This window comes from Gambusia affinis, linkage group LG24 (genome assembly GCF_019740435.1).
Source record: "Gambusia affinis linkage group LG24, SWU_Gaff_1.0, whole genome shotgun sequence".
NCBI lineage: Eukaryota > Metazoa > Chordata > Actinopteri > Cyprinodontiformes > Poeciliidae > Gambusia > Gambusia affinis.
The window spans coordinates 13,002,766-13,017,025 of record NC_057891.1 but is presented as its reverse complement, the minus strand read 5'-3'; the positions used below and the strand labels follow the sequence as shown (position 1 = coordinate 13,017,025).

General features: G+C 42.6%; 1 protein-coding gene across 4 annotated transcripts in view; it reads left to right on the top strand.

The window, feature by feature from the left end:
- LOC122827410 (fidgetin-like) overlaps nucleotides 1-13,421 on the top strand; it is an 89,182-nt gene extending 75,761 nt beyond the window's left edge. For 3 of the 4 annotated variants that reach the window (XM_044110321.1, XM_044110319.1, XM_044110322.1), the window contains exon 3: nucleotides 6,960-13,421. In XM_044110321.1, coding sequence (XP_043966256.1) covers nucleotides 6,960-9,238 — 2,279 coding nt within the window. In that variant the 3' untranslated portion in view covers nucleotides 9,239-13,421. Of the gene's footprint in view, nucleotides 1-4,211; nucleotides 4,247-6,959 lie in introns of those variants that run through there. The other variant, XM_044110323.1, reaches the window with a different exon arrangement.
- The last annotated feature ends 839 nt before the right edge of the window (nucleotides 13,422-14,260 follow it).

Sequence of the window (14,260 nt, the reverse complement as noted above, 5' to 3'; positions counted from 1 at the left end):
TCAGCTGAGTGCACCATCTCACTCCCTCACCCTTTTTCTCTGCAGCACACTGATGCCGTGCCTTTTTTTTTTTTTTTTCCGGAGGCACACACACACGTTTCTGCATGTGTCCACTTGTATGGTCGCTTTGAAGAAAAGGGAAATTATTAAATGTAAACGCATTGAAATTACCCACCGGGACCTCTTACTTTTCAAGGAGTAATCAGAAAATAAATACGACGACTGGAATGACACCTCTAAATTCTTATCTGCATGGAAGGCCACCAATTGTTAATCAAACCCAGATTTGCTCCAAAAGTAACAAATTTCTTAGTGTTTTTTCCTTTTTTAAATAAGCCCAGGACCTTTATAGTTTCAGAAATAATTTAGAAAAAACATTCCTTCCTAGAGGCTGATTTTTGATCCGTGTCTTTGAATCTTTTGACATTGAATTCAAGCCCTTTTTTTTTCTTTTACAGCGACTTTCAAGGATGCAGAAGGAAAGTAAAAGGGTGCAGTAAGTCCCCACACCCAAGCCTTCACGGTCACAATAAGTGACATTGCTCGCTCGTTGCCCCTGGTTTACATCACATTGAATTAGAGGCTGAACCCCTGAGCGATCCCTAAGTCAATCCTCTCTGCCATATGTTTTGGAGAAGGAGCAGCGAGTTCAAAGCGGCTCCGTTCAAAGCGCCTGTCCTCATTTGAATAACGTAGAGTAATCGCTATTACCTTATTTAAATAGTGCAAGTTATCATTTGGCCTTCATTTGCATTGCTGGGGTAATCACAGCGTCTCTGCATTAACCTCATTAAATACGCGATGAAAGCCTTGATGGAGCCTGACACTCTTTTATATACATTATCTTTATTAATGACAGTATTAGAAACATCCGTGTTTCTTGAAATATGCTGGAAATTGAGTTTTTCTTGTCGAACTGAGCAGACAAAAGACTTGGACAGCTTGTGTTTCTGGTTCTTCCTTGTGATTGTGACACTTTCTTCATCTTCTTTAGACTTTTCTTCTCTTATTTCATTCTTGTCTGAATATAGATGCTCTGAGAAATGATCTAGTGACTTAAACTGAACAGTTTTCAGCTTGATTATGTCGTACTGGTGCCTGGACTGAAATAAAAAGATCTGCTTTTAATCAGTCAACGTGGCAGACTGGGCTACCCGATCATTCTGGAAACCACACTCTTCATTGTGGAAGTTGTTACTGAGAAAAGATAACTCAGTTTCTTTTTTTCAGTATCAATTAGCTAATTAAACAGAATTCAAAGGAAGTACGCAGATTGTAAAAGCTGTGAAACTATTTCTCACAAAGTGTTAGGACGACAGCAATTTACTGAGGCTGCAAGACAGTAAGGGAAATGTAAAGGAGATAACAGGAAGGCTGAATGGAGTACTGCAAAGTTATTTGTGTTATTTTCAGCCTTTGTTGTAGAACAGGCTGGATTTGGGAATGTTGGCAGATTCTAACGTAAGAATCTTTATTCACCAAGTAAAACACAAAGTTTTGTTTCACTAATGCTAACGGTGCTAATTAAATACGTAAGATGCTACACACAGCTTAGAGTGTAAACGCCTCATTTCAGAATATTATTAAAGCCACAATTTGCTAGAAGGCTAGTTAATATTTTGTACGGTAGTTCTTGAAAAGTGGTAGAAATTTGTCTCCACAAGTGTCCTGGTCATTTTTGCTACCTAGCTAGCTAATGGAAGGTTAGCACTTTTACAACTCTAAATTACAGAGTTTACTAATATAAAAGCAAATTCATAATGAAATAGAGTTGAAACGGTCTTCAGGCATCTTATATTAGTTTTGACAATACAGTAGCATTGCTGACTGCATGCTGTGCTGTACTTTATTTTGCCTTCCTTGAAGTCAGTTTCTGGTTGATTCAAGTTTTCTGCAATTCCACAAAATTCCCCTTTGGTGGCTACAGACTGATGTCCTGTGTTAGATGACTCCATCACAATTGAAAACAAACTACCAAAGGGGTAACATGATGAAGTAGCATAATTCTTAGCAGCCTATATTCTAGCAGCAACGTTAATGTACAGCTGACCTTAATCTGGAGGAAATAGTTTCCTTTTTTAATAGCTTCATCACAAATAATCTGGAAATCCTGTGTTTTTTCCTCAGCAACAAGTTCCATAAGGTAACTGCCAAACCTGTAATATCAAGACATTTTTCAATAGGAACTGACTAACAACATGAAAGTAGGCTAAAAGATCTCAAAAAGCAGCACACAATTCCACCAATCTAAAGAAATTTAGTAGCAGATGTGTTGATGTGGAAACTCTTCAATATGGCTGAATTAAACAATCCTGGAAATAAGAGTGAGTCAAAACTCCTTCAAAGCGATGGGAGAGATCCATTGACTCAATGTTTAATAGCTAAAAGAAGATTTTACCTCAGATAATCTCTTTCTGATTCATAATTATTGGATTGTAATTTGGATCCGCTGTTGACGTTTTCTGATTATTCTGTTTCGGGTTCTGCATACGATAAACTGTTTCCAGATGCTGTAACTTCCTGTTGTGCAATCAGATCTTATCGTCACTCTATTGTGTGTAATGTTGGACACTGAGAAAACTAAATTGAGAAAAAACAAAATAATTTGAGCTTCTATCATTATGTTTTCTGTTTGTTTTATGGTCTGTTGCTTAAGATGTACTTAAAAGTAGATATTTGAATATAGATATAGCTATAATTCACTCTTTGACCTGTACATTTTAGGAAAAATTAGAAAAATGTAACATCTTAAAACGTGGAATACACATTTATGTTGAATCTGCTCCATAAAAACTAGCTGAAGTATTTTACAGGCAGAGGTAAAGTGCACGATTCCCTGATCAATCTCGGTCAATATCCAGAATTCTGCAAGCGTAAAATGACATAAAGATGGATGTTTCTGCAGACGCATCGCTGCAGATTGACACGGAATCAAGGGAAGGCGCTTCATAGCCGGCCTGTTTATCTGCAGAGAGGAGAGCTGCTGTGAGAACACATGCAGTTATTAAAGCTCCTGAGCCAGACGGGGAATACACACTTAGTTTGTAAGAGAGCGTGTGTGTTTACTGATGCAGAGGACGAGGCTGAAACTTGCCGAGAGCATTACCTCATGAATGTTATCCTTGCTATCTACAGCTATATATTATTTAGTGGTGCTGAAAAGGTAATGTGAAAGCTATAGAGAGTTGCAGCCAAACCGACGTGTAGCTTTTGGCTACAGATCAGACGGTACGAGAACACAGAAAACGACTTTAAATCACTTGCTCACAAAGGAGTTGTGTCATTTGGCTGAAATTATTGTCTCATTGGAAAATTAAGTCTACTTTTGTGTGTGTGTTTTTTATTTTTTATTAAACCACTCAGTGTGGTTTAATAAAACTATGCTGCTCATTCTCTGTGTGAATAAATTACTGGCCTTTAAAACATACAAGGCTACTCTAAAAAAAACAACCACCCTATGAGAAATGCCAGCGTATACTTTTCATATGTGAAAGTAAGTTTAAAACTTAAATCTGCCTAAATGAAAACCCCATTGAAATAATATACTTTTAGGAGTTTTCATCTAATTCTCAGAAAAATAGCTTATTGTTTGACCACAAATGTTTTTTTTTTCTAACTTAATGTGAAAGTATTAATTTAGAAACAGCTCAGTAGACTTTAATATCAGCTATTTCATGTAAATACTTTTTTTAAAATAGCAAGACTGTGATGAAAAATGTGACACAAACCTAAGTTATGAAGTGGAACGGTTTCTCAAATGCTCTTGCAAATATACCTTTGAGAAGTGTAGCATACATTTGTGTTCAGACCCCTTTACTGGGTCACATAGTACCATTTTATAGTGCAATCCAGTAACTACATTACCTTAAATTGCTGTGTATATCAAACATAGAAGAAAATTGACTTCACAGTTTGACGGCATGAAATTCACCTCTGTCTCTTTAAGAAGTTCCTACTCTCTCTGACACTTCAGCATGTCGTGTCGTTTTTCAGTTAAGCCGTTTACAAATGTCCTTCGTAGCATCAGACTGAGAAATATTTTCTATGATATGCCCAGCAGACTCATAGTTGCTAATTGCTGCTGCTGCTAGTCTGTAGGGACTGTGCGGGCGAGGGGCACCTTGTGAGGCACAATCTCGTCTGGAGAGTGCAACTCCAAACATTTAGGCACACCAATGGCTAAATGTTTTACAAGAGCGTAATGGATTTCTCCAACATTTATGAACGAATCAAGGCAACACTCCAGGTATGTTTCTGATGAGGGAATAACATTATAATATCATTCAAAGCTCAAAAACATTAATTTTACATAATACCTCCTTTTTAAATTAAGCATGTTGGATATATGCTTCAAAGCATTCCACACCTATTAACCCCTTGGAAGACTTTTTTTTTGTTGCTGTTTTACATAAGTTCACCATGGCAACATACCTGCTATTAAAAGAATATGCCGGAGCTAAGCTAATTTATTTCAAGTCTGCAGTTAGCAAAAATATAACTGATGCCTAGTTTAGCTTAAAATCAAATCCTGATGGTGAAATTTTAATTCTATTAAGATTGAAGTATCCTTTTTTTTTGTTCCTGTTATTGAACGTATACACCTCCAAAATGCTGCCCCTTAATAAAGTAATAAAGAAATCTCAGCAGTTAATAGAAAACTTCAGATCTGCTCTTGCTTCCTTGCTACTCTGGGAGGGTGATGGGCTCGCCAGCCCCCCCGTAAAACTCCCCTAGGCTAAAATGTTGTAAATTAACACAATTAGCAGATCGCCATTCTGCTAATTAGCCACTGGCGTCTGCAGAGGGACGGTTAAGAGAGGAGAATGAGAGAGGAAATAAGAGTCTGGGGACGGGATCCCCCCTTATTCACTCCCTGCCTGCATTGTTACCAAACAAACACAGAGCAGCAAAAGAGTGTTAATGTGTCGGCTTTTTTCCTCCCATGTGTCTGTGTCTGCAGAAGCATAAACGGATGGCAGGAAGGGGATGGATTTTATTTGGCGTGCCTGATTTACTCTCGCAAATAGACGCATGGCAAACCAATTCTGGAGCCGGGGATTGCTCAGCGGACCCCCAGCTGTGGGTTTCTCCGCATGCAACTGCCGGCAGTCAATAAGTCGCAGGAAGCAGCCTAAATGACACCGATATTATCCTTTATTTGTGTGCACTAAGTCAAATCAAACAGGGTTCAATCTGCCGCGCGGCTGCTGTGATTACGCCCCGTCCAGCCTTTGATAGCATCAAGGCTTTGATAGCGAGACAACGATGGAGTCGCTGTGTGACCGTCAGTGTTTGCAGATGGCATTGGCTAGGATTAAAGGAAACAGTGGCTCTCCAGCCTCCCGAGGCAATAAAGGGGAGAGCCAGGTGAGCGTGTCTGAGATGAGATGGAGCAAGGAAGGAGGGGAGACAGAGAGGACAGGAGGGGAGGGGAGGGAAGCGACGCGACGCGAGCACAGGCGGAGTAAATAAGAGGAGGGGTGGATGCACAGAAAAGGGAATGAAAGCAGGGAGATATATATCGAAATAGATTGAGTCAGAATAAAAGAAGGTGAAGAGAAATAAAGAGAGGGGTGGGGAGAGAAGGAAAAAAAAGCAAAGATGGAAGCAGGAGTGAGGGAAGACGAGGCAACGGGGAGGTACGAAGAAGAGAGGTAGACGGAGAAGAGGAGGTCAAGGTGGAGCCGTGCAGACAGGAACTAAGCTTGAGACACAATGTGTTGTAATTCATAGCTTGCCACAGCTGCTGTGTGCGTGTCTGTGTTTGTCCGTCTGGGTCAGTGGATGCATGGGTGCGTGTGCGGGGGTGCACCGCTGCACGCTCGAGTGAAGGCACAGGGCTTTTTTTTTTAAGTGTGTATGAGCACAGGTTTGTGTGTGTTGAATGAAAGCACTATGAGCAAATCAGTGTGTGTGCGTGCACGTGTGTGTCTGTGTGTGTGTTGTGTAGTTGTAGTGCGAGGCACATTTTCAAACCCATCTCCAGCCACCTCAGATGAGCTGGGGATTATAGAGTGACCCTCAATGCCTCTGTCTTATTGGTCTGGCTGTGGCGCATTAGGCTGCCAGAAGCAGCCATCCCACTGTCCTTCTCTGCAGCAAAACACTGAGCCCTGCAAAAGTATTCACGCCCCATGAATTTTCCCACATTCTGCCATGCTACTACTTCAAACTTTAAGGTATTCTGTCATAAGCAACAACAGCAGTTACACACTCTGCAAATCTGACATGTATGGAGAAGTGGCGAGGAAATGCATTACTGTGGGAAAGTTACAAGTAATCTAGCTTAAAGTTGGTGATGTCAGCATCATGCTGAGGACGTGCTTTTCTTCAGGCACTGGGAGATTTACTTCCAACAACAGCAAAACACCTTTTTCTCTCTTTCTTTAGTTTGTTGTTTTGTAAGTCTACAAACACCGCAAATCATAGTTAGATTCATATAAAGTTAAAAATCTTTGCACTCCAACTGGCAGTAGACTTAATTTTGCTGGAACCATTTTTTGCATTATTTTGTAATAAGCCAAATCATAAATTTTTATGACTGCAGATTTGATTAACTGTGGATTTGTATGTTCATAGTTACCAGCCTTGTTAATAGTGGCCCAGTCAAAGTCCAGACATAAATCTAGGAGAGAGCATCAGCTAATGGGAACAAGTCTTTGGAGTTTAGACATGCTCCCAAGACTGGCAGCCGCAGTTATAGTCAAATATGATCGAAAAGACAGAAAATTTATATTTACAAAATAATAATTCTTTTTTCTTTCACTTCACATTCATACCCTACAACATAAAATCCAAATAATATAGATTAGATTGTGGGTGTAATGGGGCAAAAAAGGAAAAGAGGTAAAGAAGTGAAGAGTACAGTCTTTGTTTCAGACCAGTGGATGATGTTTTTTAATTGATCTTCACATTGTCTTGTTATGACTGTGTGGTAATGTCTCTGTTTCGTTTTTCAGGCTTGAAGATGCAGTGGACCCCCGAGCACAGCCAGTGGGCCGAACAGCATTTCGACATCTCCTCTACCACCCGCTCCCCAGCCCACAAGGCTGAGGCCTACAGGGCGGTGTCAGGCCACCTGCAGCGGTCCGCCACCTACCAGTACGCCTGGGCCAACGACGACATATCTGCCCTCACCGCCTCCAACCTGCTCAAGAAGTATGCTGAAAAGTACTCTGGGATCCTTGAGATGCCCGCCTCTTATTCCGAGGTGCCTGGGATCCCTGGGGTGATGAATGGCCGGAAAGGCGAGTCGGAGCCCTGGCAAGATGGGGTCTACCCCATGAGCTGCATCCCAGAGGGAGTTTCTGTCAGAAAGGGAGGTGTTGCAGCCGCGTCTGAAGTGGTCTCTGGGATCTGCAGCTCCCCAGGCCTGGCTTCCAGCACCCTCAGCGAGCCCAGCTACTCCAGCAGCAGCTGTGGGAGCCACTCAGCCACGGCGCTCCACTCCTCCTCCATGACGTCTCAGGAATACGGCGCCACGTACAGCGGCTCCTACCTGCACAGTAGTTACAGCTCCCAGTCCGCCCCCGCCGCTGCCCTTCCCTCCCCACTGCACAGCTCTGGGCTCTTACAGCCCCCTCCACCTCCTTCCCACCCCACCATTGTTCCAGCTTACAATGGAGGCTCCCCCAACTTGTCTAGTTATAATTACCCCCCAGCTGGCTACCCAGCTCAGAGCCCAGTTGGACCGGGATACAGCCCTGGAGGGGCACCCCCTCCTTCCTCGTACCTCCCCTCAGGCATCGCTGCCCCTACTCCTCTACCCCCTTCTTCTGCTTTACCTGGATACCCATACCAGAGCCACAACCTGACCCCAATTGCCCCCACTCCCCTCAACAGCAGTTCGTCCAACACGTTGAAAAGGAAGGCCTTCTATATGACAGGCCAAGGAGAGATGGACACGTCTTACGGGAATTTTGGGTATCCCCAGGCACGGAGCTCAACAGAGAGTCCCATGTACAGAGTGGCGGACAGCAGCAGTGCAAACGGGGGCTCTAGCAGCGGGGGCGGGGGTGGATTCGACAGGAATCCGGAGAAGTCCTCCTTACCATTTAATCCTCAGAAACAGTCTGCAATGCCATCAGAGCAGCAGCAGAGAAAGTACGGCAGCCAGTCAACAGGTGGGCCGCTTACCCCACCGGCCTACGTCTCCTCAACGCTGGGGGGCTCACGGTCAGCAGACTCTCTTGCCAGCTTCACCTCCCCCTCCCTTAGTGAGCAAGGTGCTGATGATCACCGCCTCCACCTTTCCCACTCAGCACCAGGGCCTACCTCCTCCTCCTCTTCCGCTTCATCCCGCCCTGCCGAGGAGCAGTTAAAAACCTGCGACCCTCACCTCCTGGACCTTGTGACCTCAGAAATTATTCAGCAGGGCCCTCCTGTGGACTGGAGTGACATCGCAGGTCTAGAACTGGCCAAAGTTACATTGAAGGAAGAGGTCCTGTGGCCCATTCTGCGTCCAGACATGTTCAGTAGTTTAGGGCCGGCACCTCGCTGCGTGTTGCTGTTTGGCCCGAGGGGCAGCGGCAGGACGTTGCTAGGCCGCTGCCTCGCCAGTCAGCTAGGAGCGACGTTTCTCCAGCTCAGCGGCTCTACTCTGGCCACCAAGTGGCTGGCGGATGGAGAGGAAATTATCCGTGCGTCATTCCTGGTGGCCCGTTGCCGACAGCCATCGGTGCTCTTCATTAGCGAGGTGGATATGCTCCTGTCAGCTCACGTCAGCGAAGAGAGTCCAATCACCCGACTGAAGGGGGAACTACTCACTCAGCTGGACTCTCTCCTTATGAGCTCAGGTGAAGACGGAGGCAACCAAGTCCTAGTCATTTGCTCCACAAGCAGACCTCAAGATATGGATGAAGGCCTCCGGAGGTACTTTACGCGGAGGGTACTGGTGCCCCTACCGGACAGCGCAGCCCGACACCAGATCATGAACCAGGTTCTGGCTCAATCCCAGCACAAGTTCTGCTTAAGCGAGGAGGAGCTGGCACTGCTGGTGCAGCGCACCGAGGGTTTCTCTGGACTGGACTTGGCCAGACTCTGCCAGGAGGCCCTTGTAGGTCTCTTACATGTCTCAGCACAAGGCATGGACATGTCGGGCATGATGCCCCGGGGGCAGATCAGGCCCCTCACCTACCAGGACATTGAAGGTGTCTGTTGTAAATTCCAAGCAAGTATATCGCAGAAAGAGATTGACACTTACACCGAGTGGAACAAAATGTTCGGCTGCAGCCAGTGAGCAAAATAGGCACTGCCCTTGAGAAAAAGAGGCTTCTACAATTCCTCCCCTCAGGGCTTAAGCGTGTTGCTAGAGGGAAAAGCCGACAGAAGGCCGACGCGAGCCCGCTGTGTCCTCACAGAGACCTGGTTTGATTCAACAACAAGCAGTTTTGCTGTTAATGAGACAATTTTTAATCCAAATGCTTGACAAGCCAGGCGCCGTTTACACATTTCAAACAAGTCAGCTTTGCGTGAGACGCCCTGGTGTCCGTGTACATATATCGTATGTCGTCGTTTCTTCAGATTTAGTTGGCTTTCCAAGTGCCTGAAGTGGTGCTTTCTGAGTTCTCTTAATTTGCCTCACAATCGAAATTCATGGCATGAGCTGATGATTATTAGAGCTTTAAGCCTTCAGCAGAGAGTCTGGAAAACAGATTGGCAGTTAGCGGCGGGGGGTGGTTATTCATCCTTTATAGTCTTTTGTTGTGGCAATCCATTTCGGTGGCGGAAGTCTGGGCCCAACGTCGCGTGTCTGCAAAACAAACAAACGTAACAAACAAGTAAATAACACTCAGGAAAGCATTTGTAAATTGTACAGTACCTCTGGAAATCTCAACAAAAAGCACTAAGATTTGAGAAGAGAATCTTTCACATTTAGGTGGACCTCAAGGGGCTGGGATAAAAATCACAAAGAGGTGACAATGAATGTATTAGATGTGTTCTGATTGGTGGAACATGATCTACATTGAGAGTAAAGCATTCCGTCTTTATTTTCCCATCAGAGCAGTCTCTTTAGTTGCCTGCATCTTCTTGACCAATCCTGAAATGTATTTCCTTCGTTCTGCAAACACTGTTCTGCTGCCTAGCTGAGTTTGAGACTTTAAAAGCAGGCAGGTGTGTTGAGGCTGGTAGGTGTTGTAGATCACCGTTGTTCATATAACACACTCTAGGCTGTGTGGAAGCTCCATCAGTTTATCAGGCATTTATTTATTTATTTATTTATTTTTGTTTTGTTTTTGTCATTCTACTTGTAAGATTGTAGAAAAGCATCACGAAAAATTTCAATTTGAAAATATACATGTTAGCTTAATGGTGAGCTACCGCCATATATGAGACCTTATCACCCATTTTTTTAATCTAAAATGAACTCCACCATCTTTCTAAAGCATATGAACTTTTTCACAATTTGTCACATTACAATAAATACCTTTGACCAAAAAACCCCCCAAAACACTGAAAGTATGGTGTGCATTTGTATTTCATAACTCTTTAGGTGACTTTTGAAGGTTGATTTTAATTTAGAATCATTTTCCAATACGTCTTTAAACCTATTTAATCTCATCGTAAGTGCAGCTGTTCTGTGAAACACGGTGGTGGCAGCATCATGCTGTAGAGATCCATGTCTTCAGTAGAGACAGGGAAACTACTCTGATCTGATAGAGAATGGACGTAGCATGTTTACATGCAAAGAGACACCATTAAAAGCATGGGGGAGGAAGATATAAATGCACACCGAACCTTTTAGAATTTTACACGTCAAATATTTGAAAACATTTTTTTCACCCATATCCCATTTATGCGCTATTCTTTGTCAGTTTATTTCAGTGAAATACATTACACAACAAATTTTAATGAGTTCTATAATTGAGCTTTTTTTTTTTCTTTTTTCACAAGACACTGTCCATGTCTTAAAGTGGAAAGTTACTATCATTACAATATCAAAAATGACTCCCTGTATCGGTTTCTGACATCATTTGTTATCATCCAGGAAGTTGATGTTTGGCAGCTGATTTACTGTTTCTAATCTTTTCTCTAGAAATGTTTCTGAATTTTAAAACAGTCATTTATGCCCATAAGAAGGTGGAGTAAGTTACGTTAGCTGGTTAGGTTGACTTGGTTTGCTGTGGGTAAATAATTTTAAGCAATACCAACAGTAGGAAAAGGAGTACAGTGAGGAAGCAAAGGTTGTCTGTAAGTTTTGGCTTTATTTTCTTAAACTAAAACAGAATTATTTTGATGTAGGACTGTAAGAAAAACATAAATGTGGGTCTGTTGTTATTGGTTTGAAGTTCCAATATGCCATTAGATCCATTTTGACCAAGTCTTATGGAAGATTATTTAGGTTGCATTTATAATAAACAATCTTATACCCACAAATGTTTGACCACCACAAATAAAGTACCCCGGCTTTTACGTTACTGTCTTGCAAAAAATGTTTACGCCTTTTGAGCTTTTGCGCATTTTGTCACGTTAATGCACTGTGATTTCCTGTGATGGAACAACACAAAGGTACTGCAACTAGTACTTGTGAAGTGAGTCAGTTTGGCTCTTTATGATATTCTTGCGAAGTTATTTGGTAGACAATTCGCACAGGTTAATTGGTCGTCTTGTTATATTAGATGGAAATTGTTTGGGTTGCATGCAAAACATTAAATGGGATCCGAAAATAAACCCGCTATACAAACAGTGAAACATGGAGGTGGCAGCATCATTCTGTGGGGATGCTTTCCATTCATGTTTGAGAATCTGTGGCTACAATAAAAGGACTTTAAGCTTTTTCATACATTGACTCACAAGAGGCTGATTTCAACTGTACGCCACACTTTTTAGATTTATATTTACACAAAAAAAAATTGAAATGCATCCAGACTTACAGTTCCCAACTTTGCACTACTTTGTGTTGGTTCATCACATACCATCCCAACAACAAAACACAGATATTTGACTAAATGTGAGGAAGTTCAAGCAAGATGCTGTCACTTTTTTCTTTCTGCCTTGCTGCATTGTCAGTTGGATTTGCTCATATTTTTCAGATGGAAACAAAGAGAAACTAGCACAAATCTTCAAGGTCCTTTACAACAGTGAGTCCTCTGTTATTCATTGTATTCCATTAGGAGTGTTGTGTCCTCTCTTTGCCAGCTCTACTGGGAGACCGTATTTTTGTGTGCAGTTATCCTGACGTCATTTTTCCTTTCTTTTTTTTTAAGTTTAACCAAACATTTACTGAATCGCGGTTATCTGTAGTGTACGATCGGCCCCACTTTCACGAGCACCGCCGGTGCAGCACCTGACGTAGAGGGTAGGAGAGTTCTGCTGAGCGTCAGCAAAACCGACGGCGAGGAGAGAGATAGGCAGGCGGCGTGGCAGCAGCACAAGGGGGAAAGCAAAGTAGTCCGTCAGAAAACCACCCTCAAAACAATCTGTGCGAGAATTCCTTCTGTCAGCAAATCCTCTGGAGAAAGAGTCTCTTTGGACAGAAAAAAAAAAATCCCACTAATGCACTTCAGAGCGCACAACAGCAGCACAGGCGTTCCCTTTCTCCCCTTGTTCTCTACAGCGGACCAACAAACGACTTGAAACGCGGCGGTCAATGCTACGCTTCGGTTCTAACACGCGCTGTGATCCTTCTCGCGTTTAGTCTTATTTTCCCTCCACACCGTGCAAACCTAGGTTGTTGTGTTTTTCCTTTTTCTCCTCCTCCCTTTTAAATTGTTACTTTAAGCGTTTCTACCTCATAGCTGCAGAACATTTGTGCTTTTTGATCTGCGTGTTTCCAAACGTCAACATTTCAGAGAAAACGACTTAAGAAAAAACAAAAAAACAGTAGAGAATACCACCGTAAAGTTTGCGCAGTCTACCTCAGATGACTGTACTTAAAAAAAAAAACATTTAGCTGATGGTGCAACCGCAGGCTGCAGCACAGCCTAGACTGTACGCGCGCGTATGTGTGTCACCGTTTGTCCCATCCGAGCTATTTGCAGCACACACACACACACGCACACACATTCTCAAGACGATGCGGACGTGAAAAAAAAAATAGAAAAAATAACCTCGCAAGCAATTTGTGAGGAGTTGGGGGTCAACTTAAAGGTGACCTGGAAATGTATAATCCAATACATTTGCTTTAATCCTTTGTGAAATACTGTGGTTGTGCGCGTGTGAATGTGTATATGGGCACACTCCTCTTTTTTTTTTATTTTCATTTAGTGTGTGGAATTTTATAAATCGTTAGTATATATAACACACTTGCACAACTTTAAAACAGAGTGTAACGTGTTTCTGTTGTACATACCTATACATACAATACAAATGCACCACTTGTTTATATGTGTGAATATGTTGCCATACTTGCAGTCAACTTAAATGTATTTTCATGTAATCTGAGGTACAAACAGCAACAAACGATTCATTAAAGACGTTTTCTTGGGAGATTGTATCTTGTTTTCTTTTTCTCCGTAACAATGATACTCTAAGGGATGAACCGGGGTAAGGAAGATTAATAACAGAATGTATTTATCAGTACAGTGGATAAATAAATGTATTGTCCTGCCAAAAAAATAGCCAAGCTGATAAATCGCCTTAATGAGCCTTGAGTTAGTCACCCTTGTGTGCAATTAGAAACCCATCCGTGTTGCGCAGGAAGCCGGCGCTGTCGCTTCTCTCATTAAAATGTAACAATTCATTTCTCTCGCCGTGCTAAGAGTGGCAAGACCAAAACATTAAAGCATTAATTATATTTCTCGCACACGACGAATTTGGATTATGCAAGCGCTCTTAATGAAAATGATGTGCATTTGCCCGCTCCATTTCCAATGTATCATTATATAGCTGCCGGTGAGGTGTGGGAAGCTGCTGTATAGCCTCTGTAATTATCTGTGAAAACTCCAAATGCTTCACAAGAGGTTAAAGTTCACCAAGAGCTGCTGTTTTCTTTAGTTTCCCACTTAGAAATATGCTATAGCCATCAGAAATCAAACTCTTAGTTTCCTATATCCATGGCAAAAATAAAGATCATCTTCTACAAAGAAAATAAGGCAGATTGGGAACACCCAAGAGGTCATTTGCGTATTTATCGCACAAAACTCTTAAGGGGGCTAATAACATGGACTTGCATTTTTGAAACTGAAGAGACAATGGTTCTAAAATGGGGAAGAGGAGAAATGATCATTTTAAGTTGTGAGAGAGTCTTTATATCTTGGTGTATTTGTAGAAAAAACATTGGCAGGATGACGTGGAAGCCAACTCGGGTTTCGTCTGACGT